Consider the following 27,307-nt stretch of genomic DNA (forward strand, 5'->3'; position numbering starts at 1 on the left):
ATCCACAGTAACTGAATTTATTTATTTATTGGATTTGTATACCGCCCCTCTTCGCAGACTCGGGCCGGCATACAAATTTAAACATGCCTGGAATAAACATACTGTATATCTATCTTGAGACAAAATACAGGAAATAGTATAAGGGCAGACTAGATGGACCATGGGGTTTTTTTCTGCCATCAATCTTCTATGTTTCTAATTATGCCAAATGTTTTTGTTAGCACCAGTAAACAACTATAATCACATTGGAAATTTCCTGACAGAACAATTAATCCGTGGAACAACTTGCTTCCAGAAGTTGTGAATGCTTCAGCACTGGAAGTTTTAAAGATGTTGGATAACCATTTGTCTGAAGCGTGTAGGGTTTCCTGCCTAAGCAGGGGGTTGGACTAGAAGACCTCCAAGGTCCCTTTCAACTCTGTTATTGTTATATTATTAAGATTAAAGCCCGATGACTGCAATTATTCATATTGGACTTCGTAAAAGTTCATTAGATTTGGTGTAGTTGAAGCGTGTTTATGCGAACTAACCTTCGGGAAGCAGGTTAAAAAAAGAGCGTTTAGGAAACACGTGGATCGTCCCTTTAAATTAAATTTTTAAAAAACCCTTCCGAGTCACTTCCTTCTTTCCTTTCCTCATCATCCAATCAGCGCCCGATTTCTTCGGAGTGGCTCCTCCCCCCGCCCCTTTCCCAAAGCGGACGACCCGCCCCTTTCGGCTCCCGCCGCCTCAATCCCTCAAACCCGCATCCCCGTCTCGCGCTCCCAGAGTGGGTGGGTCTTCCCTCCGCCATTGGGCGAGCCCGGGTGGAACGGCGCCGCCCTCGGCCAATGACCTTCGAAGGGCGGGGCCGAGCGTCCGGCCGGGAGAGAAGCGGGAGACAAGAGGCTGAGGCGATTTTTCGCGCGGCTGGGCGGCGGCGGCGGAGAAGCTTCGGTCACTCGCTCTGCCGGCCACCATGTTCCAAGGGGCCGAGTCCGACCCGGCCAGACCCAGCTCCAGGTGAGGCGGGCGCGGTTGGTGGGGGTTCCCCGCCCCCCCGTCAGAAGGAGGGGCTGTGGGAAGCGACTCCAAAGCCCAGCATTCCCAGCCTTGAGACTATACGACCCATACCGCCGCGTTGAGAGATAAGTGAACGCCGCCTTGAAAGGATGTGAAGAAGCGGAGGTTCTCCCCTACCCCACCCCGTCGCCCCCTCACTCCTTCCCGGCTTAACGAAACCCCTCAGGTCGCATTCACACGATGCGTGAAACCCGAGTGTGGAGAGTTTCTCCCTCGCGAGGGACCAGATTCCACGGCGTGTCTCGTGACGGAGGGGGGAGTCGGGGGGGGTTTGAACTCCCCGCCTGGGGCGTCGCCGGGGAGGTCGCGAGAGGACACACACACAATTGTCTTGGGTGGGATGAGGGGGGTTGTCTGCCCTTTGCGGGGGTCCTCGAGGGAATAGAGGCAGGGGTCGTCTCGCTTCCCCCAAAAAGGAACCCTGCAACACGAAGGGTGGGGTGGGCGGCACCTTATTGTGTCTACCTTGCTCGGAGCAAAATATATAATATAAGACAAATTCATCTATCCCATCCATTCACCTACCTACCTACTTTATCTATTCATCCATCGCATCTACTCTATCTATATCTATCTATTTATCTAATGCAGTGTTTCCCAACCTTGGCAACTTGAAGATATGCTGGCTGGGGAATTCTGGGAGTTGAAGTCCAAATATCTTCAAGTTTCCAAGGTTGGGAAATACTGATCTAATCTATCTATATCTATCTGTCTATCTTATCTATCTATTATCTATCTATCTATCTATCTATCTATCTATCTATCTATCTATCTATCTATCTATCTATCTAATCTTTCCCTCCCATCTACTCTTATCTACCTACCTACCTACCTTATATATCTATTATCTATCCATCCTTCTATCTGTCCCATCTTCTCTACCTATCTCCCTCCTTCTCTCCCTCTCTCTATCATCTGTATCTCTCTATTTTCTTTATAATCCTTGGTAAGACCACACTTGGAATAATTACAGCCAGTTTGGGTTGGCCAGGTATAAAAAAGATATTGAGAATCTAGAAAGAGTGCAGAGAAGAGCAACAAAGAGGGTTAGGGGCCTGGAGGCTAAAACCTATGAAGAACGGTTGCAGGAACTGGCTATGTCTAGTTTAATGAAAAGAAGGACCAAGGGAGACATATGATAGCAGTGTTCCAGTATCTCAGGGGTTGCCACAAAGAAGAGGGAGTCAAACTATTCTCCAAAGCACCTGAGGGTAAAACAATAAGCAAGGGATAGAAACTAAACAAGGAGAGAAGCAACCTAGAACTAAGGAGAAATTGCCTGATAAAATAATTAACCAGTGCAATGGCAGAAGTTGTGGCTACTCCAACTTTGGAGGTTTTTAAGAAGAGATTGCACAGCCATTTGCTTGGAATGGTCTAAAAGGGGTTGGACTAGATAGAAGACCTCCATAGTCCCTTCCAATTTTGTTATTCTGTAAGGGCTGGTGGGAAACAATCCATGAAAGATGTTCTGGCCAGAAGGCGCCCAGCCCTGCTTAACTAAGTGGTTGTTTATTTATGGCATCTAGCCCGGTTTGTTTATTTGTTTGATTGTTATCTTTATTTAATTTATTAAATTTCTATTTCACCTCTGTTCCCTAAGTGATTGGGCAGTTATAAGTAACTCAAGGCAGCCAATGTACATAAGATTCCTTCCTCTTCCTGTTTCCCCTCACACAGCAAGTCTGTGAGATGGGTTGGGCTGAGAGAGCCCGGCAGCTCAAAGTCACCTAGTTGACTTTTGTGCCTAAAACAGGAATAGAACTCACCTTGGGATTATCTTCACAAATTGTAAAAAAAATAAAAAATGCTCTGCTGCAAAATCAATTGGTCTGGGTTGTGACATGCTGGTTGTTACCTTCCAAGATTTTATTGCCGGTATTTGTTTTCAGGGGTTTTCAGAGTTTTTACAATCTGCTAAACAGCGTTTCTGGAATTGGATAAATAGATATGTAGCAATTTCTATTAAATCTGGCTATGTTGTTACAATAATATTCTGCATGTGCCAGAAACAACTTTTTAAGGGGCACGCATTGAGCAGCAGCTGCCTTTGCCTTGAGGGTTTATGTAAATGCATCTGAGTAGGATTTCAAAGGCGCAAGAAGGGTTTGGTTGATGTTCTTTTGAACCCTCTGCCTGTTTACTAGTTTTGGAGTCGCAATACTCCAGCATAAATTTTTGATTGCCAAAGGGAAGCAGGTACCACCCAACCATGCTGTCTGGTATGAAACTCCAAGAAGGCTCAGCTGCATTTGCTTGCTTTGTTACGAAGTGGGTGTGGGTTGTGAGACAGGAGATCTTTGCTGTAGTTCTGCATCTCTGCAGTTTCGTGTCTTGCTTGAGGCATAAAATCTTTTCTCTAAAATGGCAAGGAATTGCTCTTTCCGGCCATGTGCAGTGGGCTTTATTTTATGAAGCAAGAATAAAAGTTGGAATTCAATCCTTTTTTTTTTTTTACTATATCTGTCATAACTTAAAATAACAAATATTGTCTTTGTTCAGTCTTTCATATGTTTAGACCACTAGCCCCAAATCACTGGGAGTTGTTTGCAACAAATAAAGTACATAAAAGCAATGGTAAACCCCACAAAACACAATTCGCCCCTAATGCCAGAACATTACTTCAACTCTGGTATCAAAATCCTTTTTTTAAAAGTCCATGTAAACTGCCTTCCAGCATTTAACAATGGATATTTGGATCCCTGGAGATAAAGGTGAACCATAAGGGAGATCATGAAAGCAGTGCATCTTAGTTTCCTCTCTTATCTTGTTTTTTGGGGGGGCTCAACACCCCTCCCCCACCCTCTTATACTGATGGTCCTGCAGGCAGTTTAGGGCCATGTCATAGAAGGTCTCTGTAAGTTAAAACTGTAACATGTATTTAGTAGTCTATGGCTTCATAGCAGCATTGATGTTATGTGAAGTAAATAATACCTATTATCTATTAGTAAGCCATTGCATTCTATAGCATCACTTTCAATGAGATGATGATGTGTTGCTAGGGCGTTATCTATCTATCTATCTATTTATTTATTTATTTATTTATTTATTTATTTATTTATTTATTTATTTAGATTTGTATGCCGCCCCTCTCTGAAGACTCTACCTGAAAAGGCCACTAAATGACATAGGAGACAAACCAGGGCAGAGGCCCCATTAGTCACAGCCTTCATTTGCCAATCTAGTGCCAATGTAGCTGCGGTCTAAGGAGATCCCAGATTGTGGAATCTTTCCTACAGGGCAAATATCCCCCTCTGCACATTTGACAAGAGGAGCGGACAAAACACCCAGTGGTTTCTGGAACCATCTTTCAGGAATTCTGTCCTGTTTTGTTTTTTCTTTCTTAGGCTCCAGGCAGTGAAACAAGAATCCCCTTCTGATTCACATGATTCTGACCTTGATCTTTAACAAGCTCCTGAATCTCTTACCCCCCCCCCCCCAGGCATCATACTTAGAACCCCAGTATCCAACTTTGGCAACTTTTAAGATTTGAAAACTTCAATTTCCAGAATTCCCTGGCTGGGGAGTTTGGGAAGTTAACAGTCCACAAATCTTAAAGTAGCTATGGCTGAATACCTCAGGGCTACAGCATGGGATGAGTTCTGGAAATAGCAATTACATAAATGTATTTTTCAAATTAAATTTGAGATAAATGAGCTGTCTGTAAATTGCGTGAAGTAATGGCAAACTTTGCATAATGGGGCTACTTCTGTAATTTCCTTTTGGATGCAGATATAACACTGCAGGCCCTTTTCCACTATGGTATGTTGAAAGAAAATAGCTCTAATTCTGCAGTGGAGTTATTATCTTCATTTTTTTTTCTTATCCTAGCAGTTTGATTGTAAAGGAAATTTGCTAAGCATGGTAAACATCTGGTATGGATTATAATAGTATCTGCAATGGGTTATAACTGCACTTTTACTGTCCCTTTGTCAAAAATAGTATTGCCAGTGAAATATTTTATCGCCTTTCCTTTTTTGAACATATTCTTGAATTGTATTAGTCAGTTTTAGGTATCCTTCCTTTTTACACTGATTAATCAAGTACTGTAATCCTTCAGGGTATGTGTTGTATGTCTGGTTACCACCAAAGCTCTGTTCTTAAATGATGCAGCTTGTAACTTTGTACGCAAGTTGATTTTTACTTTGAAAGTGAGCCTCCATTGACTGCAGCAGTCTAACAACGTATGCTAAGGTACCCAAACAAAGGATAATGGTTAATAATTTTCTGTGATATAGTCCTTCATGTCTTCATTTGCATTTGTTGCTGGTGATGAGCCCCATCTTTTTCTAATTGCCAGCTCCAAACTTGCTTTTTTTTAAAAATGTCTCTGGGCCACCCTTATGGGTCTCAGTGAGTCCACTCAAACCACAAACTTTCAAACATGTTAAATGAGGGTGCAAGGTTTTTTGGGATAAGCTTCGGCCCTGTTCAGGTCTCTCAATTTGGAGAAAATGGATTAGACTAATCGACTTTAACAGATCAAGTTATAAAATGCACTATTAAAATAGTTTAATCCAGAGTTGTTCCAACCTTGGCAACTTTAATACCTATGGACTTCAAACCCCAGAATGTTGGCTGGGGAATTCTGGGAGTTGAAGTCCACAAGTCTTAAAAGTTGCCAAAGTTGGACAACCCTGGTTTAATCCTTCAGAGAACAATAAAGAGCAGTTTTTATGCTAGGCAGTAATACAAATCTATAATGTTTTTTTTAAAAGTGTATCTCCCCATCAGTATTCAAATACTGTAGTTTTCACACATTCATGAAAGGGTGTGAACATGTTCCTGAGGGATAAATTGAGCTCAGCTGTTCAGCCTTCCTCAGCTTGGGATTGGGTGTGGTTGTAGCCTCACCCAGCAACCGAAAGGAAAGGGAAGGAAAAGCAAGAAGACCCAAGCCAATTGCTGATCCTACTTTGCAACAATCTCTTTGGTGTGTGTGGCGGGGGGGGGGGAATGTACGTGCACTTCTAGTCATAGTTCCCTCTAAGCTGAGCAGTGAGCAATGGCTCACTTAAAAATCATCATCAACTCAGAGTTTTCCAAACCTGCCCAGAAGCCGAGAGGGAAAGAGTGAGAAGGAAGGAGAGAGAGAGGAAGAGAGAGAAACAGATAGAAAAAAGAGAGGAAGGAAAAGAGAAAGAAAAAGAATGGGAGTAAGGAAGAGAGAAAGAAAATCAAAATCTAGTTTGAAACTAGCTCAACTATTTAAGTGGCATTTTGATATTGATAGAGTTGCCCTATTATGAGCTCACTGTTATAGACACACAGTACAGTACTGTATTTTATTTTGAAATTCTCTGAGGCAAAACAGGGTGGGTTTTTTATTTATTTGTTTGTTTGTTTGTTTGTTTGTTTGTTTATTTATTATTTCTGTGCCGCCTAGTCCCAAAGGGACTGCCGCTCAGACACTATACTTTTCTGCCAACCCCCCCCAAAAATTAGAGGGAACACTGTCTAGTGCAGAAAGGTCTGCACTAAGAACATTATTTGCCACTACTGTACAATCTGATACTTTAATCAGAATTCTTCACATGGATTTAAATGAATGTTACTTTTGAAAATAGTTATTTACAGACTTCAAGAAACTATTTTTGCAACTTCCTTCAAAAGAAATATTTTAGATAAATTGAACACTTCCCGATAAAGAAGAACCTTGGTTACTCAGATGCTGACCAGGGTTTGCACATCATTCCCTACTCCAAACCATGGCTTCCCAATTAAATTATTCCCACAATTCACAGAATTATATTAAACGGAAGCCAGCGTGATATCTGAACCTTAGCCACCCACCACCCCCTCTGCCTGCTTCTTTTTGCAGACTATCTTTTATTATCATGATTAATTGTGAATTATCTTCTGCAAAACAGGGTGCTGCAGCCGCCAGGTGGATCCTCCAGCAATCTCTTTGGAAGCACAGAAGTATCCCCTTCGTCTTCCAAGTCACAGAAAATGGCCTCTAACATATTTGCAGCAGCTGAAGAACCTGTGAATTTCCCAAAGAGAACAAATCCCCCAGGTGAGAACCATAGTCTTCTTGAAAATACCGAGAATGGGAGGTTTGATAAATTTGTCCATGAAACCAGATAACTATCATCATTTGAAGAGCTGTCGTAGTGCAGCGGTTAGAATGCAGTATTGCAGGCTGTTTCTGCCCACTGCCAAGAGTTCGATCCTGACCAGCTCGAGGTTGATTCAGCCTTCCACCCTTCTTAGGTGGGTAAAATCAGGACCCAGATTGTTGGGGACAATAGGCTGTCTCCGTAAACTGCTTAGAGAGGGCTGCAAAGCAAAAGCAGTAGCACTTAGACTTATATACTGTACTACTTCATAGTGCTATGGATATTGCTATTATGGTCACTGTTCCAAGCTACCTTTGACTATATAACATCCAAACTTACCTATTTTATATAAATCACACTCTACTCGGATTTTATAGTGCCAGCCATTGTCCTGATTTCAATAGAAGAACGCCCGTTTTTCAATATCTGACATAATTTAGGCTGCTGACAATATCAGAGTTAAAAACTCATAAAAAGAACAAGTTTATTACCAGGCATAAGTGAAGTGTTTTGCAAGTTGACTTGCAACAAGTAAACAACTTGTTCTGAAACAACATGTTGTTCTTTTGTAACAACAGCGTGTTACAATTGATCACATCCTTGGGAATGTTCATAGGGTGTAAGATTTTTTTTTAAATGACTACGTTAATACTTGCTGGTACATGTAGCAAAGGAGTAAAGTGAAGATAGTAACCACAACTAGGTGGTCAAAGCTCCCATATTTTTTACATGTGCAAACCCCCCTACTTGCTAGTATGATCGTTTCATTGGCAATTAGAATAAGATAGATTTACCTGGAGTGATTTGCAATTACATCTGTTTGAGATGGCAGTTCCTTGCCTCTACGTTAGCTTTTATTTTTTGCTTTCTACATACTTCAAAGATTATTTGGAAGGAGAGAGTCCTTATCCTCAGAGACGTGGTGCTTGTGGTTCTTCGAAGGTAGAAACTCTTGCCTGGAGGTAATCCTCGAGTTATGACCACCTGAGCCTGAAATTTATGTTGCTAAGTGAAATACTTGTTAAGTGAGTTTGCCCCATTTTACAACTTTCCTTGCCACAGTTGTTAAGTGAATCATTGTATTTATTAAGTTAGCAACACGGTTGTTAAGTGAATCTGGATTCCCCATTTGACTTTGCTTGCAAAAGGGATCACATGATCCCAGGATATTGCAAAGTCATAAATATGAACCATTTCCAAGCATCTGAATTTTGATCACACGATCATTGGGATGATGAAATGGTGAATGTGAAAAATGTGAAGGTCAAAAAACAATCATGAGTCGCTTTTTTCAGTGCCATTGTAACTTTGAATGGTCGCTAAATGAATGCTTGTAAATTGAGGACTACTTGTATGGCTTCCTACGGGGCCATTTTAGGGTATCTCAAGACATGATTTCTGTTTATGTATACAATTTATAAAATAAAATATTTATAGTTTATTTATACAGTTATTTCCCAATTTAAGGGTTAACTTAGCTGTGGCGAGGGGGACGTTCGCCCAGGTTCGCCTTGTGCACCAGTTGCGACCCTACTTGGACCGGGAGTCACTGCTCATGGTCACTCATGCCCTCATCACCTCGAGGCTTGACTACTGTAACGCTCTCTACATGGGGCTACCTTTGAAAAATGTTCGGAAACTTCAGATCGTGCAGAATGCAGCTGCGAGAGCAATCATGGGCTTCCCCAAATATGCCCATGTTACACCAACACTCCACAGTCTGCATCGGTTGCCGATCAGTTTCCGGTCACAATTCAAACTGTTGGTTATGACCTATAAAGCCCTTCATGGCACCGGACCAGATTACCTCAGGGACCGCCTTCTGCCGCACGAATCCCAGCGACCAGTTAGGTCCCACAGAGTGGATCTTCTCTGGGTCCCGTCAACTAAGCAATGTCGCCTGGCGGGACCCAGGGGAAGAGCCTTCTCTGTGGTGGCCCCGGCCCTCTGGAACCAACTCCCCCCAGAGATTAGAACTGCCCCCACCCTCCTTGCCTTTCGTAAACAACTTAAAACCCACCTCTGCTGCCAGGCATGGGGGAATTGAGATCCTCTTTCCCCCTAGGCCTTTACAATTCTATGCATGGTATGTCTGTATGTATGTTTGGTTTTTATATTAATGGATTTTTAATCATTTCCAATACCAAATTACTATTGTATACTGTTTTATTGTTGCTGTTAGCCGCCCCGAGTCTCCGGAGAGGGGCGGCATACAAATTCAATAAATAAATAAATAACTACAGGTATAGATAAATCCAAATTACATTAACTTTTAAAGAATGTTAAGACTTATTTTACATTCTAGATTGCAAAACATGCTTACTGAGCCATACATTGGTGCAGACCAGTGGCTTAGATGTGTTATTTTTACATGATAATTTCTTCAAGAAAGGGTTTCTGTGACATTTATAGTGCTGATCAAAGAGTATAATAAAGGAATATTAAGAAAAAAGAAAGGAAAATCAACAGGATTTCAAAAAGGAAACCTTTATCCAAAGATGGACAAGGATGTCTGGCTCCCGCAGGGCCTCAGCATCGCTGCTCGTTTCCTCCTGTCCTGGAGAATCGGAGAGGAAGAGCAATTCCTGTAAACTTCCTCAGTTATTTTTGTCTTGCAGGTGGGAAAGACAGTGGCATTTTTGAGGATCATAAACCTAATGCATCCCGGCAATTTATTAACCCACCTGGAGGAAAAACAAACAATATTTTTGGGACCCCATCGCCTGTCAGCGCAGTCAAAGCTCATCCGAATAAGCCCAAGGTAACTCACTCACAGCTTCCACTCATTTTCAGGAGAGCCCAAATTACAATAATTATGTAGGCAAAGCAGTTGGGTTTGTACAAAGGGGGCTGTTGAATACACATCTCTTGAGCATCAGGAACTTCTTAAGAAACTAATGCGGTCTCAATTGGCTGAGCAATATAAATCTAGCTTGAAAATTGACTATAAGGGAAACATTAGCATTAATCCGAAACAAAATCTCTATAATGATTTTTCGGACTGGTGCAGGACTGATGCAGAGTTTGCATATCCTTAGAAGCATTGCTTTGCAAAGCTGTATTGCCAGCCTTGCTTTTTCTTACTGCCTGAAAAGATTCTCATGAAAAAGAGCCTTTTAAAAGAGTTGGTTAATATCTAGAACTTTTTTCTTCCTTCTTTTCCAGGATCATACCTTTCTCTTGAATGAAAAAGGAGATTCACCACGAGAAATAAAAGGTAATTGGAGCAAGGCTTCCCCGAATTCTGTCAGCTCCATTATTTTATACTTTAGATCAGTGTTTCCCAACCTTGGCAACTTGGAGATATCTGTACTTCAACTCCCAGAAATCCCCAGCCAGCATTCGCTGGCTGGGGAATTCTGGGAGTTGAAGTCCAAATATCTTCAAATTGCCAAGGTTGGGAAATACTGCTTTAGATCGTAGAAGCTTTTGAAAATCACATACCTTTTAGTACTATATATTTTACAGCAGGGATGTTCAAGCTCGACACCTTTAAGACCTGTGGACCAATTCCCAGAATTCCCCAGCAAGCATAGGTTTTGCATGCAATGTTCCCAAGCGTAGCTAGTTGGGGATTCTGGGAGTTGAAGTCCATAAGTTGCGAAGGTTGACTCTAGAGCAGTGATTGCGAACCTATGGTACACGGAGCCACATCTGTGGACATGCAAGATGTTGCCCTGTCAGCTCCAACATGCTGGCCAGCTGATTTGCATGCAATGGTCTTTTCGGCTGTTTTCACCTTTTGAGGCCTGGAGATGGTGAAAAATGGCCCAGCAGGCCAACCGGAAGTTTACTTGTGTGCATCTCCCCCAGCCCCCTTTTCGCTGTCAGAGTTTTTCAGGAACTTCTTCAGCTTTAACAGCTACAGCCAGACCTCCCAGACCTCGGCCCATTTCTTCTGCAGCTCGCAAGATTTCCCTGAAGCCTCTGCAGCCGTTAACAGAGCTACAGATCAATCCAGAGCTCTGTTAATTGGCTAGAGAGGCCTTTAGGAAAGCTTTGCTGGCTGCAGAAGAAATGGGATGAGGTGTGCGAGGCCTGGTTGCAACCAGAATATCTCCTGCCGCACGAATCCCAGCGACCGATTAGGTCCCACAGAGTTGACCTTCTCCGGGTCCCGTCGACTAAACAATGTCGTTTGGCGGGGCCCAGGGGAAGAGCCTTCTCTGTGGCGGCCCCGGCCCTCTGGAACCAGCTCCCCCCTGAGATTAGAACTGCCCCCACCCTCCTGGCCTTTCGTAAGCTCCTTAAAACCCACCTCTGTCATCAGGCAGGGGGGAACTGAAATAACTTCCCCAGGCCTATACTATTTATGTATGGCATGTTGTGTGCATGTTGTCTTAAATTATGGGTTTTTAGTTTTAATTATTAGATTTGTATTGTACATTGTTTTTTCTATTACTATTGTGAGCCGCCCCGAGTCTATGGAGAGGGGCGGCATACAAATTTAATTAATTATTATTATTAATAATAATAATAATAATAATAATAATAATAATAATAATAATATCTGAAGCTAAGTAGGAGGGCAGATCTACTTCCATTTCGTTTCTGAACTTCCAGTTGGCCTGTGGGGCCATTTTTTGTCGCCAGGCTTCAGGAGGCTTTCCTGAACCTTGGGGAGAGTGAAAGACAACTCAGTGGGCCTACCAGAAGTCCGGAGGCTTCAGTGAGGCCTCCGCGTGAGTGTGGGGATGGGGGGGCAATGCAGGGGTTTTTGCAAATGCAGGGGAGGCAGCACGGGAGTTGTACGCAGGTACATGGGGAAGAGGGCATTGCATTATGGGTATGCACACGCGCATGAGCACTCTTATGGCACCTGAGCCAAAAAAGGCTTGGAACAAACTTCCAGCAGACGTGGTTGGTAAATCCACAGTAACTGAATTTAAGCATGCCTGGGAGAAACATATATCCATTGTAAGATAAAATACAGGAAATAGTATAAGGGCAGACTAGATGGACCATGAGGTCTTTTTCTGGCGTCAGTCTTGTATGTTTCTAAGGCTCACCATCACTGCTCTAGAGAGATTGATTTCCCCTTCTGATTCAAACAATGTACCACATTTGACAGGCCATGCCTCAAGCGTTAGTTTCAAACCATCCCCTCCCTCCCCATTCTTCCAAGTGGGGATGCATTGCATAAGCTGAACTAGCTAACCTCTCCTTCAGATGAAGTAGTAGAAGACACACTTGGGAGTAAGTAAGTTAATCAAACACCATGCACCGTGTTTGGGAACCTTACATGCAAAATCCAAGCATTGGCAGCATAGTTGGAATAAAACCGAACGGAATCACCACCATATCCTAACCTGCCACGTATCACTTTCCAGTTCCAGTTCCAGTTGACCAAAGACCACAGAGAGAAGAGTTGAGTGAGAAGAAGGACCTGCCGAAGGAGACCATCAAAGAACCCGGCCCCAAGATAGATGATCACGAGCCCAGGCTGGGACCACGGCCGCGTTCTCACAACAAAGTCCTCAACCCGCCGGGAGGCAAATCTAGCATTGCGTTCTATTAGGGAAGGCCACTTTCTCACCCAGCCCCTACCCCTTCCCCAGTGTCTTAAGCTTTCTTTATCAGAACCAAAAGGCTGATTTTCTAGTGCTTGAAGGAGGGATGGGTTTAGTAGTTTGGCTTCTTTAGTGCACAGCAGCCATCGTCATTAGCCTTTTGAATGTCCGTTTGTAAGACAGAGATGAGACCGAAGCATCCTTCCTTCTTTCCCTCTGCATTCTGAACACAGTTAAGACAGACTCCCTAGGATGGGTTGCAGAACACATTCCAATACAGCCTCAAGGAGATTTTTCTCTGTGTTTGTAAGAGAAGGGAGGCTGCTCCACTATGCCCTGGAAAAAAAGAGTTGTCCCTAAATTGCCATCTTGCAGGAAAGTGAAAGGAGCAAATCTGAGATAAATTGTAGTTGAAATGAATCCTGCACAGATCCCTTTCTGGGAGAGATTTGGAAGCTTTGGCTTCCAAAACTCCTCTTTTGACCAATTGAGTACAACTTCATGGTGAATAGCACATTAAAAAAAGTCTGTTGAGAGAACTAAGCCAAACCACATAAGTTTAAAATTAGAGCCTGAATCATATCCAAGGAGGCAGTCCAAAACCTAGTGACTAACTCGCTCCTTCATCACTAACCTCCCTGCACAAGCTATTGTGCCTGCAGATTTTAACTTTCATTAGGCCCCAAACTGCTGCTGATTGCAGAAAGGTTCTCATTCTAATTTTATGCTGACTCTTAGTCTGTTCTCCTTGTTGCTCTTCGGTTGCCTTTAGCAACTTCTCTCTCCCCTTAGCTAGGTCTTTCCACGCAGAGTTACCTTTAGCTACATTAGGTGTTGCTTAGACACTGTCCGTTTTGTTTTTCAAGTCCTTGGGCTCACCTCTTCCACTCCCTCTGTTAATAGGAGAGAGAAAAAAGCACTCTGGAGCCCACCAGTTCTTGTAGGGCAGGCTGTAACAAAAGAGGTGGGGCCAGAGTAATGGACAGTACCTTACTATGGTGGTCTTGTAACTCACATATTCACCTTGTACTTTCCAGGAACAATTCTTCATTTTATTATACATTCCCCTATTTGATCTCTTCCCCAGCACTTCCTTCCCACCTATACCCACTTCTAACATTGCATAGTGCCAATTCATGTGGCCTCACTCTTTCTGAACATCAGGGGTCTCCAATCTTGGCCACTTTAAGACTTGTGGCCTTCAACTCCCAGAATTCCTCAGCCAACCACGCTGCCTGAGTTGGAAGTCCACAAATCGTAAAGCTACCAAGGTTAATGACCCCTATTGAACACCACTCCCCAAATGGCCAGCATGGTGTTCTAACAACAGAAAGCTTGAAAACCAAGTTACTGAAAGTCATTTCTTGGAAGAATGTAAGTATAAAAGCTTTCTTTGAAAAAAGAGAGAAGTTTCTATAAGAGGTCACTTAGTCTATACCTTGTTTCCCTCAAAATAAGACATCCCCTGATGATAAGCCCAAACAGGCTTTTGGGTGCATGGCAATAAGGCCAAGTGCTTATTTCAGGGTCTTATTTTGGGGGAAACAGGGTAGTTATTGGAAACCAGAGAGCTTCCAGGTTTATCAAATGAACATTAACATCTCTGTGCCTTTTAACATTCAAGAGAGTATTTAAACAACCTTCCATTGCTATAACCCTTAAACTATCAACTTCCTGTGAATTTTTAACCTGATTCTTAGGATGACCCAAGGATGACATTGAGATCTATTTCTAAAAGTACCATTAGGAAAGGGTCAATCTTGGTTCTCGCCCACATTTTTTAAACCTCAACAGGAAGTATTCAAAAACAACACTCAGTTGTAGAGTATGATGTCTGGATAACTGGAATGTCATTTCTTCAGTTTGATTTACAAGCAATGCTTTTCTATCTCCAATCATAGCTGTCGTGCCCTAACATTTCCTACAATCATATGGTCTCACCCCTGTGAACCTACCTTTAAGTATGATGAGAAAATTGCCTATTTTTGTAATGTTTCGGTTAGCTGTTTCACATTGGAACAAAAATATAAGTTGACCCACCATAAAGCAGCCCAGATCCATACTTAACGCTCAAATAACATTATTCTATAATTCAAAGGATATTCAAAAGCAAAGTCCCTAGAATGGATTTGTGATTTGTTACACACGTTGACAAGAAACTATGAAACAGATCAATCCCAAAATACATTCCTGCATTCATTGTTTAAATCCCCACTAGGGGAAGACAAAATTAGAACATAAAGTTGAATATTATCTTCCTTGTCTCTCCTTATTATATTCACCTGTTTGGCTGCGGGTCTTTTCAACCGATGTCCTACTGACATCATCTCTGCTTTTTTGCTACGCAGATGCAGCTCAGGGTAACAAATCCCAAAGAGACATGGCAAAATAGCAGCCAGTGGTTTATTCTGGAAGATTTCCTGAGGTGTGTATTAAATGTAATATCTTGCTGGAGAGGACAGAAGCAAAAGGCAGTTGCAAATTAGTGAGATGATTGCTCAGGAAGGGGAGACTTGAAGGGGGATGATGCTTTCAAACATGTGTCTATTGAAAAACTCTTGGTAGAATTAGAAACTTGGCTATGATGGTTATGCTATACAGACTTGAGAAAAAAATTGTTACAATCCTGCCACATATTGTATTGAATGTGTTAGCTAACCTCTCCAGGCACAAACTGGAAATAAGGATTAATAGCTATTAGACCTGACACAAGACCCCCTACTGGTCTCTCATCACTGCTGCTGCCAGGACATTTGCAATACATATACCATTTGGGGTGGATGTCACCGTGCGCTATTTCCCATAGTTGCAGTGTGAGTTTGTGAAGAGACAGAAGGGAAAAAAATATCTGTGTTTTGGGGTGAATTCTTTCTAGGTCAGGGATGTCCACCTTTGGCAATTTTAAGACTTCTTGTGGGTTTCCCCGCTGGCTGGGGAATTCTGATAGTTGGAAGTCCACAAGTCTTAAAGGTTGCCGGAGTTGGACACCCCTGATCTAGACTCTGTTGTAGTAGTAGTCCAAATTTCTCAATGCCAAATGATCAGCCCATTGTGTTTGCTTTTTTTAAAAACTCCCTGAATTTTCTGTTGGAATTCATCAAGCATATCAGAAAACCAGTGGCCTTTGTAAAATAGCTTGACCTCTCAGCAATATCACAAGTTCATTGCAAAGTATTTGTGCTCTGTACCAGAAGTTGAAACAGCGTCAGGATTTTGATAAGCTCTGAACTAAACAGTCGACCCGTGCTCAAAACTCGGCACTGGTTTAATATTTCTTGCCAAGTTAGTAAATGTCACCTTTTCAATACTAGGGAGATACAGGAGAAAAACAAACAGAATGTAAACACTGCATAACTTTGTAATGAAACGAGCGATATGAGAACAATTGGCCAATGTCAGCTTTGGATGCCATTTGCATAGGTCATTGCTAGATGGGGATTACTTGGGATTGTGAAATTTCAAAGGGGCGTTTTCACCAGTGCTTTTCCATTAGCCTTCTTTCCAGCTAAGCCTTAAGTTCTGATTGATTTAACTTGGTGCCTATCTTTTTTTTTTCAAGGGGTGGCTGACGATTACACTGTGTATCTAGAAATGTTTTTTTTTTAATACATTGGGGGTTAATAACCTAAATACATTGAATCATGCTGTTTAAGAAACAACTGTATTTTGTTCATCTGTTACAGTCAAGCTGATGGATTCAAGTCTTTTTAAAATCCCTTTATAGCCCCTTGAGTTTTACATGTACAAACTAAGATAGTCTAAGCCCAAGGTGCCTCTCTTAAAAACCAGTTATTTCTTCCCAAATGGCTGGTAATCCAGAGATTTTACTGTAACCAAACTAGCACACAGTACATGACATGGATTGTAAAGAATGCGATTGTTGGGGGCGAAACAGAAGCAAGGTTTATAAAATTCCTTTTATTTGTGCTAATAGCCATTGTGAGGTGGCACAGACATTAGCTATGCAACCTTGATATTCAACCTTTGAACTGACTTAGTTTCCATAGGCAACCCACTCGTTCCTAAGACTTTTGTTGAACAGGTTAAGTTGCAAGGCATTCCTTTTGTGAAATTGACAATCTGTACAGAGGAATGAAAAGACTTTCCCCAGTTCCTCTTGTCATAAATACAAAGCTGTTTTTGGTCTACTGAAATGCCTTTATGTCTTTCTTTGTAATAGTGTTCAGGGAAATAATAATTAACTTGATCAAATCCATTTCTTTGCCATCGGTTCTCATATCCGTCAAGGCTGCCTGGTACATCTGCATTATTTTTTTAAAAAAATTCAATCTCTTTGTATCATTACCACTATCCCTTTTTCCCCACTCATAGTATCCAAATGTGAAGAATGTTGCTATTTGATAAATCAAGTTGTGTCCATTGTTCTTTATATCATTTGACAATTAAAAAAAAAATCAAGTTGGCAGTCTTTATTTTCATCCGAGTTGGACTATACACAAGCATTCGGAGAAAAGTTAGATAAGCTGTATCCCAATGGTTCATTTAAAAGGAACAGCAAAAGTGGTGGTATAGGTATCATTTCAGAGGAGTAGATGGGATGCTTGTAACAATGACTGGATCTAATTTTGCAAAGATACCTCTTGTGAGTGACAGTGCTTACTTTAGGAGCCATATCACAAAAATATATCTTATATTCCCATTCTAAATCTTAGCATTCCAAGTGGCTTACCCTTAGCGGGGTTGCAGGTGACTTTTCTTCTACTACAAGCTGAGGTTGGAGATCAAGCCAAGTTCGGCATCTATACATTAAAACACTTATTCCTGTGGCAAAAATGCTTTTCAAGAGGCAACTGGACTTTCTCTGAAGACATTTCACTTCTTCAGGAAAGACTTAATGAACTCAATCTGTATAGTCTGGAGGACAGAAGGAAAAGGGGGGACATGATCGAAACATTTAAATATGTCAAAGGGTTAAATAAGGTTCAGGAGGGAAGTGTTTTCAATAGGAAAGTGAACACAAGAACAAGGGGACACAATCAGAAGTTAGTTGGGGGAAAGATCAAAAGCAACATGAGAAAATATTATTTCACTGAAAGAGTAGTAGATCCTTGGAACAAACTTCCAGCAGACGTTGTAGATAAACCCACAGTAACTGAATTTAAACATGCCTGGGATAAACATATATCCATCCTAAGATAAAATACAGAAAATAGTATAAGGGCAGACTAGATGGACCATGAGGTCTTTTTCTGCCGTCAGACTTCTATGTTTCAGTTCTTGGATGAGAAATGTCTTTAAGGAAAAACCAAGTCCAATTGCCTCTTTAAAAAACCATGTCCTTGGATGACTGATAGTCTCTATAAAGATCTCGTTCCTGTAATCTTTAACCAAATGCACCATGGAATAAAACGTTTTCAACCAAGGTGCCTTACAGAAACTGTACCTAATTTGGGATGCCTGATTCTCATAGGATTGAAATTTGGCAAATGTTACGTTATAAAATTAGACATGATGTAAGAATCCTCACAAAACTGTTTGTCATAAAGCATTTTCCACATTGGTCCTTGTGCTATACAGTTCCGGGTGGGCTATTCTCAAGGGAGGCGCGTCTCTGAATGTATCTTGAATTTGATTTTGAAGACATTGAAACCTGATCGGGAAATATCTCTCAGAAGATGTCCTGCTGGATCATGGGTTGTCTAGTTGGGCTAAAAGTGAGCTTGCAATTTGACCAAAAGATGATGGAAGGAAGAAGATGAGGAATATTGACCTTTGTGTATCTTTACATCCATCTATGTTCAGGGAGACCTGCCTGCAATTCCAAATTCTGGAGATTTTCCTACCAAGCGGTTGAATCCCATCAATAATTGGCTAGATATCTAGATACATATTGATATTTAGATAGCTGGGAAACGTTATTGGCATGAGCTTGTTATATTTTCTAATTGTGGTACATCTGAAGTCTAAGGCCAGCTAACCACTTGAGGGGCAGCATAGCCAAAAACTAACTCATAACTGGATCACGTTACTTACCGCTGGGCTCGGAGCATCAAATGCCTCTGGTATGGGTTTGGCCTACCCAGAGTGGTTAACTCCGAAGTGAATATATTTAAAAGTGTTTTTATATTATCTTAACGGGTATTATATTTCTACTTCTAGAGCAAAGTTAAACAGCCATCTTGACAAATTACCAACTTATATAGTCACAATGACTAAAAGGACATTGTGCTAAAGAGATACAGAATATTCAATACCCACTTTGCAGTCAAATCAATAATTGTTCATATTAGCCTTTACATCCCCAAATAGGAAGAAGCTAGTTTGGAACCCTTCAAGTCAAGAAAGGAGAAATTAAAACTGAAATGTCTGGGAAGGTACTATAATACATCAGTTCCTGAATATATTAGTATTTTCAATACTATCTCAGTAATTTTTTAAAAAGAAACCAATATAATTGAAACAGATGTTTGAGGAAGGCAAATCTTGACTTAAAAGCTCATGATTTGGAAAAGGAAAATTAAAAAGGATTTTGATAATACTGCTGTGGTGGATGCTACAAGGATGAAATCTATTATTAATTAGTCTTTAACTGTCTAAGAGGACTTTTAAAAAATGAGTGTAAGTTTTGTATATACAATTGGTTGTACAGAGTAATTTACATTCCCGCCTTTCATCCAATTATGATCTACAGAAAAATTATTTCAATCTCTTCAGCAGAAAATTTCCTGCAAAAAAAAAAAGAAGACTGGCTAAACAACTCAAAATTGACATTAAAATATCTCGGCACTCATGGCAGCTGTAGAATTATAGTGTAAGATTTTCAGTTGACACATAGCACCTAGTAGCTACTTGAAAAGCAGCTATTCATAAACACTGGATTTATGCTCTAGTCTTTAAATTCCCTTATTAAATCCCCAAAGAAAGGAGAAAAAAGGGGGGGACACTTTGAAGATTGGAGGCTCATTTGTGTTGAGCTTCACGTCTCGAAGGCCTCTTCTTCAGTTGATAGACGGTTCTTCCGCCTCATTGAGAAGAGGAGCTGTGTCAACAGACGGCTGGGCCACCACCTCGGTTGGCGAGCGTTTGGTCGAGCGGTTCAAGGTGCCACCCTGGGAATTCATAGAATTGAGAAAGTTTGGTGAAAGTTGAACCTTTATGGACCTAGTCTAGGGCAACAGATTCTCCCTTGTTAATCGGCCAAGATGGATTCTTACCTGCTTCTTATCTACTACGTTGAGACAGACAGAAGCCCCAATGCAAGCGATAGTGTTGGCCAGCATGAAGATCATCATCTGTTGCCAGCGCCATAAAGGGATCTTCAGTTCACTGGCAAAGTTTAAAGAAGAAGATCATTACTGGCCTCCATCATAGGGAGCAAGAGGAACAAGCCCAAGCACTGAAATTGCATTAGTTCTGTAAGATACAGCAGGGGCACCAAGCACAAGGCCCATATGCTGCATCCAACCTGTGAGATAGTCCGATTTGGCCTGCGGAGTCATCCTGGAAAATGTAAGGAGGCGGCCAGCATGGCTTCGGCCAGTCAGCAATGTGAAGAGAAAACATGCCAGCAGTTTGGGGAGTGATGTCAAGCTATCCATGCCTACCCAGTCAGCCATGTCTAGATACTGAGTGGTATCTAGATGGCCACACCCACCCAGCCACGCCCACCCAGTTGGCCAAGCCCAGAATGGCATCAAGCTGGCCACACCCATCCAGTCAGCCACACCCACCCAGTTGACCAAGTCCAATGATTGATTTCAAGCTAGCCACACCTACCCAGTCAGCCACCCCCACCCAGTTTGCCAAGCCCAATGAGTGACATCGAGCTGGCCACACCCACCCGGTCAGCCACGCCCACCCAGTTGGCCACGCCCAGGGATAGGCAAAGTTGGCTCTTCTATGACTTGAGGACTTCAACTCCCAGAATTCCTGAGCCAAACATGCTAACTTAGTATTTTAGTATTGGATTATTATTGTACGCTGTTTTATTATTGCTGTTAGCCGCCCCGAGTCTCTGGAGAGGGGCAGCATACAAATCCAATAAATAAATAAATAAATAAACTCAGGAATTCTGGGAATTGAAGTCCATATGTCATAGAAGAGCCAACTTTGCCTACCCCTGGCCAAGCCCAATGAGTGGCATCAAGCTGACCATGTCACCGAGTCAGCCATGCTCATAAGTTGGCCACACCCAATGAGTGGCAATCAAGCTAGCCATGCAGCCCAGTCAGTTATGCCTGGCCGGCCCCCTGAGGTCAACCACAGCCTTGATACAGCCCTCAATAAAATTGAGTTTTGATCCTCTTGAGATACAGATAGTCCTTGACTTTCAACAATTCCTTTGAAGTTACAACTGCACTGAAAGGTGATTTATGACCGGTTTTCACACTTACGACTATGGTACTCTCCCTGTAGTCATGTGATCAAAATGCAGTATCAAAAAATACTTTATGACAGTTGCAGTGTCCTGGGGTGATGTGATACCCTTTTGCGACCTTCTGACAAGCAAAATCAACAGAGAAGCCAGGTTCACTTACTACCAGTAATAACTGTATTAATTCACTGTGACAAAGATGGACAAGACTTTAACAAATGTCTCACTTAGCAACATAAATTTTTGGGCCCGACTGTGGTGTGTAAATCAAGGACTACCTGTGCTTGGTTATTCCATCATCAATTTATGGAAGCCGTTCGGAATGACCCTTTTTTCCCCCTTAAAGACACAAACTCCCACTTAAGCAGAAAGGCTGCTGCTGTTACCTGGATTTTGTTCCCAAGATCCGTCCCACGATGACGTTAGAGAGTCCAATACCGATCATTTGCACGGATGTGGCTAGCCCCATAGCTGTTCCCAATGTTGCTTGAGGAACCACAAGTGGAATTGAAGGCCACATACTGGCCTGGACAACAGACAGTTGGAAAAAAAAACACCAGGGAAACAGTGTTGAGCGAAACCATTTTTGCAGAAAGAAAATCAAATTTCATTGCAGCTTCATCTTTTTGTAGGTGAGGTCTCCAGAACTGAACACAGTACTCCAAATGTGGTCTCACCAGCGCTCTATATAAGGGGATCACAATCTCCCTCTTCCTGCTTGTTATACCTCTAGCTATGCAGCCAAGCATCCTACACTGCTCACCCATTATGAGACTGTCAGAAATCACTACCCCTAAATCCTTCTCTTCTGGAGTTTTTGCTAACACAGAACTGCCAATGCATATGAAGATGTGTGGACTTCAATTCCCAGGATTCCCTAGCCAGCTCATACGTTTTAAGATTACCAAAGTTGAGACACGCTGAGATAAACTTGTTAAGAGTCCGGAATCAACAGGAGTTCTTATCGACAATGCCTAAGTGATCACGAGATACCAACCTTCTTTTAAAACCTCTGTTTACTGATAACCACAATGGGATGCCACAGATTAGGCTCCTTAGATCAGGGCTCGCCAACCTTGGCAACTTTAAGACTTGTGGACCTCAACTCCCAGAATTCCTCAGCCAGTTTTGCTTCAACTCTGGGAGTTGAAGTCCACAAGTCTTACAGTTTCCAAGGTTGAAGACCGCTGGCTTAGGTGGACTCATTCTCTTGCCAGTAACAGGAGCCAAGTCATTTCTCGGGAGTGCTTAACCTACTAGACTCTTAAATTTGAATTCCTGCAAGGAGCAGAAATTAGACTCTATGTGCTCCGTGACCTCTGATTCTAAAACCGTTGAAACCAGCAGTGGAATGTGAGACTCGGCAAAATGAAAATCCCACTTAATTTGGCTTGCCAGATAGTTCTTTTCCCTCCTCACCTTCTAACCTTTTCTCTTTCTAAAGAAGAATCCAGCATAGAAACATACAAGATTAATGGCAGAAAAAGACCTCATGGTCCATCTAGTCTGCCCTTATACTATTTCCTGTATTTTATTTTAGGATGAATATGTTTATCCCAGGCATGTTTAAATTCAGTTACTGTGGATTTACCAACCATGTCTGCTGGAGGTTTGTTGCAAGCATCTATTAATCTTTCAGTAAAATAATATTTTCTCATGTTGCTTCTAATCTCAGATTGTGCCCCCTTGTTCTTGTGTTCACTTTCCTATTAAAAACACTTCCTTCTTGAACCTTATTTAACCCTTTAACGTGTTTAAATGTTTCGATCATGTCCCCCTTTCCCTTCTGTCCTCCAGACTATACAGATTGAGTTCATTAAGACTTTCCTGATACGTTTTATGCTTAAGACCTTCCACCATTTTTGTAGCCCGTCTTTGGACCCGTTCAATTTTGTCAATATCTTTTCGTAGGTGAGGTCTCCAGAACTGAACGCAGTATTCCAAATGTGGTCTCACCAGGGCTCTATACAGCGGCATCACAATCTCCCTCTTCCTGCTTGTTAAACCTCTAGCTATGCAGCCAAGCATTCTACTTGCAACGTGTGACAAAGTTAGATCAAAAGCAGAAACCTCTCTGTGGTGTAAAGCTGGGTAGAAGTCAGGAGAGGATCAATGCATTATGAGTCCTGAAAACCTACCGCTGCAAAGGAGTAGGTGATTCCTAACCAGATGGTGGAGACCAGCGGCGGAACGAATGTGAAGGCCAAGAGAGCAAATACGGGCAATGTTAGTATTGCACAACCAACAGCAAACACGCCTCTCAGCCCAATATAATCCTGGGAAAAAAGCAGAAAAAGAGAAATGAGAACTACCGTGTTTTCCCGAAAATAAGACCCTGTCTTATATTAATTTTTCCTCCAAAAGTTGTGCTATGTCTGATTTTCGGGGGGTGCCTTATATTTCTCAAATAAGACAAATTCACAGGCAGAAAAGCTGACACCCCCAAAGAAAGTGTACCGTACAGTACACTGATTACGGTACGGTACCTGTCAGTATGGCACCCACACACACAAATGACGGCACTTATATGGTACAACAGTATACTCCCGCTATTGCAGCTTCCGGCCACCAGAGGAACTACAGTCTACGCACTGTAGTGGAGACTGTAATGGCGGTGAGACAGCAGCAGACTGTGTCTGCTGTACTGGACGGTACAAAGCAATGGAAGGGGCCAGCAGGGGACGGCACATTATTATGGTACCGCTATGAACAGCTTTGAATGGTACCATATGTTTTTCCACCGTACCGTATGTAAACTTGGCTATGCCTTATTTTCGGGGGGTGCCTTATATTAGCAAATTCTGCAAAACCTCTGACATGCCTTACTTTCGGGGTACGTCTTATTTTCTGGGAAACAGGGTAGTATGGAAGCTCAAGGCATCAAGCTAGAAACCGGGAGTACATGAGTTGTAATCTTGTCTTAGGTACAAAGAAGTAGGTGGCCTGCAGTCACTAAGAGCCAACACTGACCTGAAGACACACAGGCCTTCATGGATAATGTGAATACATCCAGCTTATTGAAGCCACTTAGAAATCTAGTTTTAAAGAGGTCATTCACATTTTGTTAGAACAATTAATCAGCAGAATGACTTGCCTCTAGAACTTGTAAATGCTCCAACACTGGAAGTTTTAAAGAAAAGATTGGATAACCATTTGTCTGAAATGATATCGGGTGTCCCATCTGAGCAGGGGGATTGGATTAGAAAGACCTGCAGGGTCCCTTCCAACTCTGTTATTCTATTCTAATTGTATTCTAATTTGACTCCTATATTGTTTTGTGTTTGGACACATCCACCACATGTGGTAATATGTTCCCCAGCTTTGTTTACATTTCCAGCAATTTGACAGGGTATTGGGGACATATTGACCAATCTCGCAGGTGGAAGGTGCCACCTATAAAACATTTTATACATATTTTCCTTGTAGGCTTGTCAGTTTATATTTTTTGTTCCATAATTTCTCCTGTTTATTCGATTCTGTATTATAACTGGAAGTTTTAGCCCAAACTTTGAAGAGGGGCAGCATACAAATCTAAATAATAATAATAATAATAATAATAATAATAATAATAATAATAATAATAATAATAATAATAATAAATAAAAAAAACTATCATTTTCTTTACTACCTCCTCCTCCAATTTGTATCTCAATAAGTAATTATACATTTTTATTATCAATTTGTCCTCTGTGCCTTGAAGGATTTTATCTAATTCATATGTTTCTTTTGGAAATCCATATTGTTTTAAGTCTGTCTATATCTGGATTGTATTTCCATGTATGGCCACCAATCAATGTGTGTACCCTGCTCTTTTAGCTCTTGTTTGTCTTCAGTTCCCATTGAGCAGTGGTAGGCAAAATTGGCTCTTCTATGACTCGTGGACTTCAACTCCCAGAATTCCTGGGCCAATCATGCTAGCTGAGGAATTCTGGGAGTTGAAGTCCACATGCATTGAAGAGCCAACTTTGCCTACCCCTGCCCTTGAGCATTTAGTCAATCTCTTAATTTTGTTACTATTCAATACATTTGGATGGGTTGCCTTTATGGGTTGCTATACAAACACAAACCTGAGGCAGATGCCCCCTGCTATTGCCCTATTTCTACCCTCAAGTCTTAAAACCATCTTTCAAGACTTACGATCAGTATGCCAACAGCCGCTGACAGCACCAGAGAGCTATCGTAAACCGCTCCGGCTATATAAGCAGCTGCCTGTTGAGTGTAGCCAGGATACTTATCTTGGATAAACTTACTAGAAAAAGAGAAACGGAAAGGGGACAGGAGAAAGAGAAACAGAGAGAAACCCATTAGCACAAAATAAATCAGATTATTCTGACTCTAGTGGTGAGATGGAAAAACTCCATCCTTGTAGAAATAAGTCATCTCTTCTAGATTGATCATTAGTGTTTTTACTAGCCTTTGGTCACTGTTCTGGTTTCTGGTAGAAATTCAGCAAGTACAAATAACTTTTATCAAACACATTATTTCATAAACAAAGAAACTCCATTTTATTCTTTTCTCTTCCGGCTATACACACATTTCATACTGGCGTATCTCTCCTGGCTCCGTTATCTCTCTTAATTGCATTCCTTACATTCCTTCTCCTGCTCTGCTAGACAAGATTTATTTCGTAAAAGCATGATCACTTAAAAACAGCAGACGGACAGTTAATCACACAGAATACTTGGCTTACTTGGAGAGCGGCATAAAAAATCAACATCTTTTTGTTCGGCAACGTTGAAATTCCACCCTTCTTCTTTACTAGTCCCATGATGTGCCAATTACCTCACTCAATTATTTAACCCATTCATCTCCTTAATATCTTCTTCCAGACCTTTGCTCTCTACGTTTCTGAATTCTTCTGAATTTAGGATTAACCCAGCGTGCCTCTAATTCTCCCTCACTAGATCCTGAACTCATAGCCCCATCCTGTGGCTGGCCGCCCAACTGTTCTACTACCTGTAACCCCGGGCCCCCCACTACTTCATAAACACTATCTGAATCTGAGTCCTCAATATCTTCATCATCCTCCAACTGATCAAGAGTATGTACAACAGTCACGTGGTTTAGTTTTAAGATTCTGCCTTGGCAAGCGAAGCCAAAGTCTAGAAGACAATTTTCCAAGCAACGTTGAGAATTTTGATCGTCTCATACTAGCTAAGGTTTGGTGGAGGGACATACCTAATGTGACGTTTTTACTGTGAATCCAAAGAAATTTCCCAACCTGATCCTAGCCCTTGCTCCTAAACTTACTTATTCATCCAAAGGCGGCACTAGCTTGATGATTACTTATTTATTGAGTATTTAATAATTATTTTTCCAAGTGCCACATTTTTCACTCAGTGCTGGAAAGGACCAATCCTTCTCTGGGTCCCATCAACTAAACAATGTCGTTTGGCGGGACCCAGGGGAAGAGCCTTCTCTGTGGCAGCCCCGGCCCTCTGAAACCAGCTCTCTCCAGAAATCAGAATTGCCCCCACCCTCCTCGCCTTTCGTAAGCTCCTTAAAACCCATCTCTGTCGTCAGGCATGGGGGAATTGATATATCCCTTTCCCTCTAGGCCTATACAATTTATGCATGGTATGTTTGTGTGCATGTTTGGTTTTTAATAAGGGTTTTTAGTTATTTTAAATATTAGATTTGTTATATGCTGTTTTTATTATTATTGTTGTTAGGTGCCCCGAGTCTATGGAGAGGGGCGGCATACAAATCAAATCAATAAATAAATCAGGAGGTTGTGAGTTCGATCCTACATAGAGGCAGATGTAAGGCTCTCCTGCGTGGGCAGGGGTTAGACTAGATGACCTGCAAAGTACCTTTCAACTCTCTTGAGGTATAGAAAATCTTCACCCAGGTGATTCCTGGCTTCTAATTTAACACCTGCACAAACCAAAAATATTTGGATATTCTGCGTTGTCCTTGGTTAACATACGAGGAAAGGTTGCAGGAACTGAGCATGGATAGTCTAGTGAAGAGGAGGTCCAGGGGCGACATGGTAACTGTCTTCAAATACTTGCCATAGTGAGGAGGGGGTCACACTGTTTTCCAAAGCACCAGAGGGCCAGACAAGGAGCAACAGATGGAAGCTGACCCAGGAGAGATTCAACCTCGAAATAAGGAAGAACTTTCTGACGGTGAACGGCCAGCCTGCGGAGGTTGTGAACACTCCAACACCAAAGACCTTCAAGAAGAGACTGGACTCCCATATGTCTGGGATGGTATAGGGCAGGGATAGCGAACCTATGGCACGGGTGCCACAGGGGGCACGCGGAGCCATATCTGCTGGCGCATGAGCCATTGCCCTAGCTCAGCTCCAGTGTTCATGTGTGTGTCGACTAGCT

The 27,307-nt window shown here is 41.9% G+C and overlaps 2 protein-coding genes across 3 annotated transcripts in view; one reads left to right on the forward strand and one right to left on the reverse strand.

The window, feature by feature from the left end:
- Positions 1-766: 766 nt before the first annotated feature.
- Positions 767-16,846, forward strand: JPT2 (Jupiter microtubule associated homolog 2). Of its 2 annotated transcripts, none has more exons than XM_070761076.1 (5): positions 767-1,002; positions 6,933-7,081; positions 9,743-9,885; positions 10,290-10,341; positions 12,455-16,846. In XM_070761076.1, exons 1-5 carry the CDS (start codon positions 959-961, stop codon positions 12,640-12,642), a joined length of 576 nt encoding a protein of 191 aa, XP_070617177.1. In that variant the 5' UTR covers positions 767-958; the 3' UTR covers positions 12,643-16,846. The 2 variants fall into 2 exon arrangements, with proteins under 2 accessions (XP_070617177.1, XP_070617176.1); XM_070761075.1 differs by having other exon boundaries at positions 859-1,002; positions 12,449-16,846.
- The window catches only part of LOC139172207 (lysosomal dipeptide transporter MFSD1-like), a 28,839-nt gene continuing 18,064 nt past the window's right edge, over positions 16,533-27,307 (reverse strand). Inside the window, exons 9-13 of the mRNA XM_070761074.1 lie at positions 25,107-25,218; positions 23,108-23,245; positions 21,356-21,495; positions 19,810-19,921; positions 16,533-19,704 (exon numbers count right to left, since the gene is read on the reverse strand). Coding sequence (XP_070617175.1) covers positions 19,594-19,704; positions 19,810-19,921; positions 21,356-21,495; positions 23,108-23,245; positions 25,107-25,218 — 613 coding nt within the window. The 3' untranslated portion in view covers positions 16,533-19,593. The remainder of the gene's footprint in view (positions 19,705-19,809; positions 19,922-21,355; positions 21,496-23,107; positions 23,246-25,106; positions 25,219-27,307) is intronic.

The sequence above is a fragment of the Erythrolamprus reginae genome, chromosome 9 (assembly GCF_031021105.1).
Source record: "Erythrolamprus reginae isolate rEryReg1 chromosome 9, rEryReg1.hap1, whole genome shotgun sequence".
Classification (NCBI taxonomy): domain Eukaryota; kingdom Metazoa; phylum Chordata; class Lepidosauria; order Squamata; family Dipsadidae; genus Erythrolamprus; species Erythrolamprus reginae.

Bases quoted from the DNA above. Each gene is read 5' to 3' on its own strand.
- JPT2 (XM_070761075.1), top strand. From the start codon at position 959: ATGTTCCAAGGGGCCGAGTCCGACCCGGCCAGACCCAGCTCCAG. The intron at 7,082-9,742 runs GTGAGAACCATA...TTTGTCTTGCAG, and splicing joins AAAGAGAACAAATCCCCCAG to GTGGGAAAGACAGTGGCATT. The intron at 9,886-10,289 runs GTAACTCACTCA...CTTCTTTTCCAG, and splicing joins CTCATCCGAATAAGCCCAAG to GATCATACCTTTCTCTTGAA.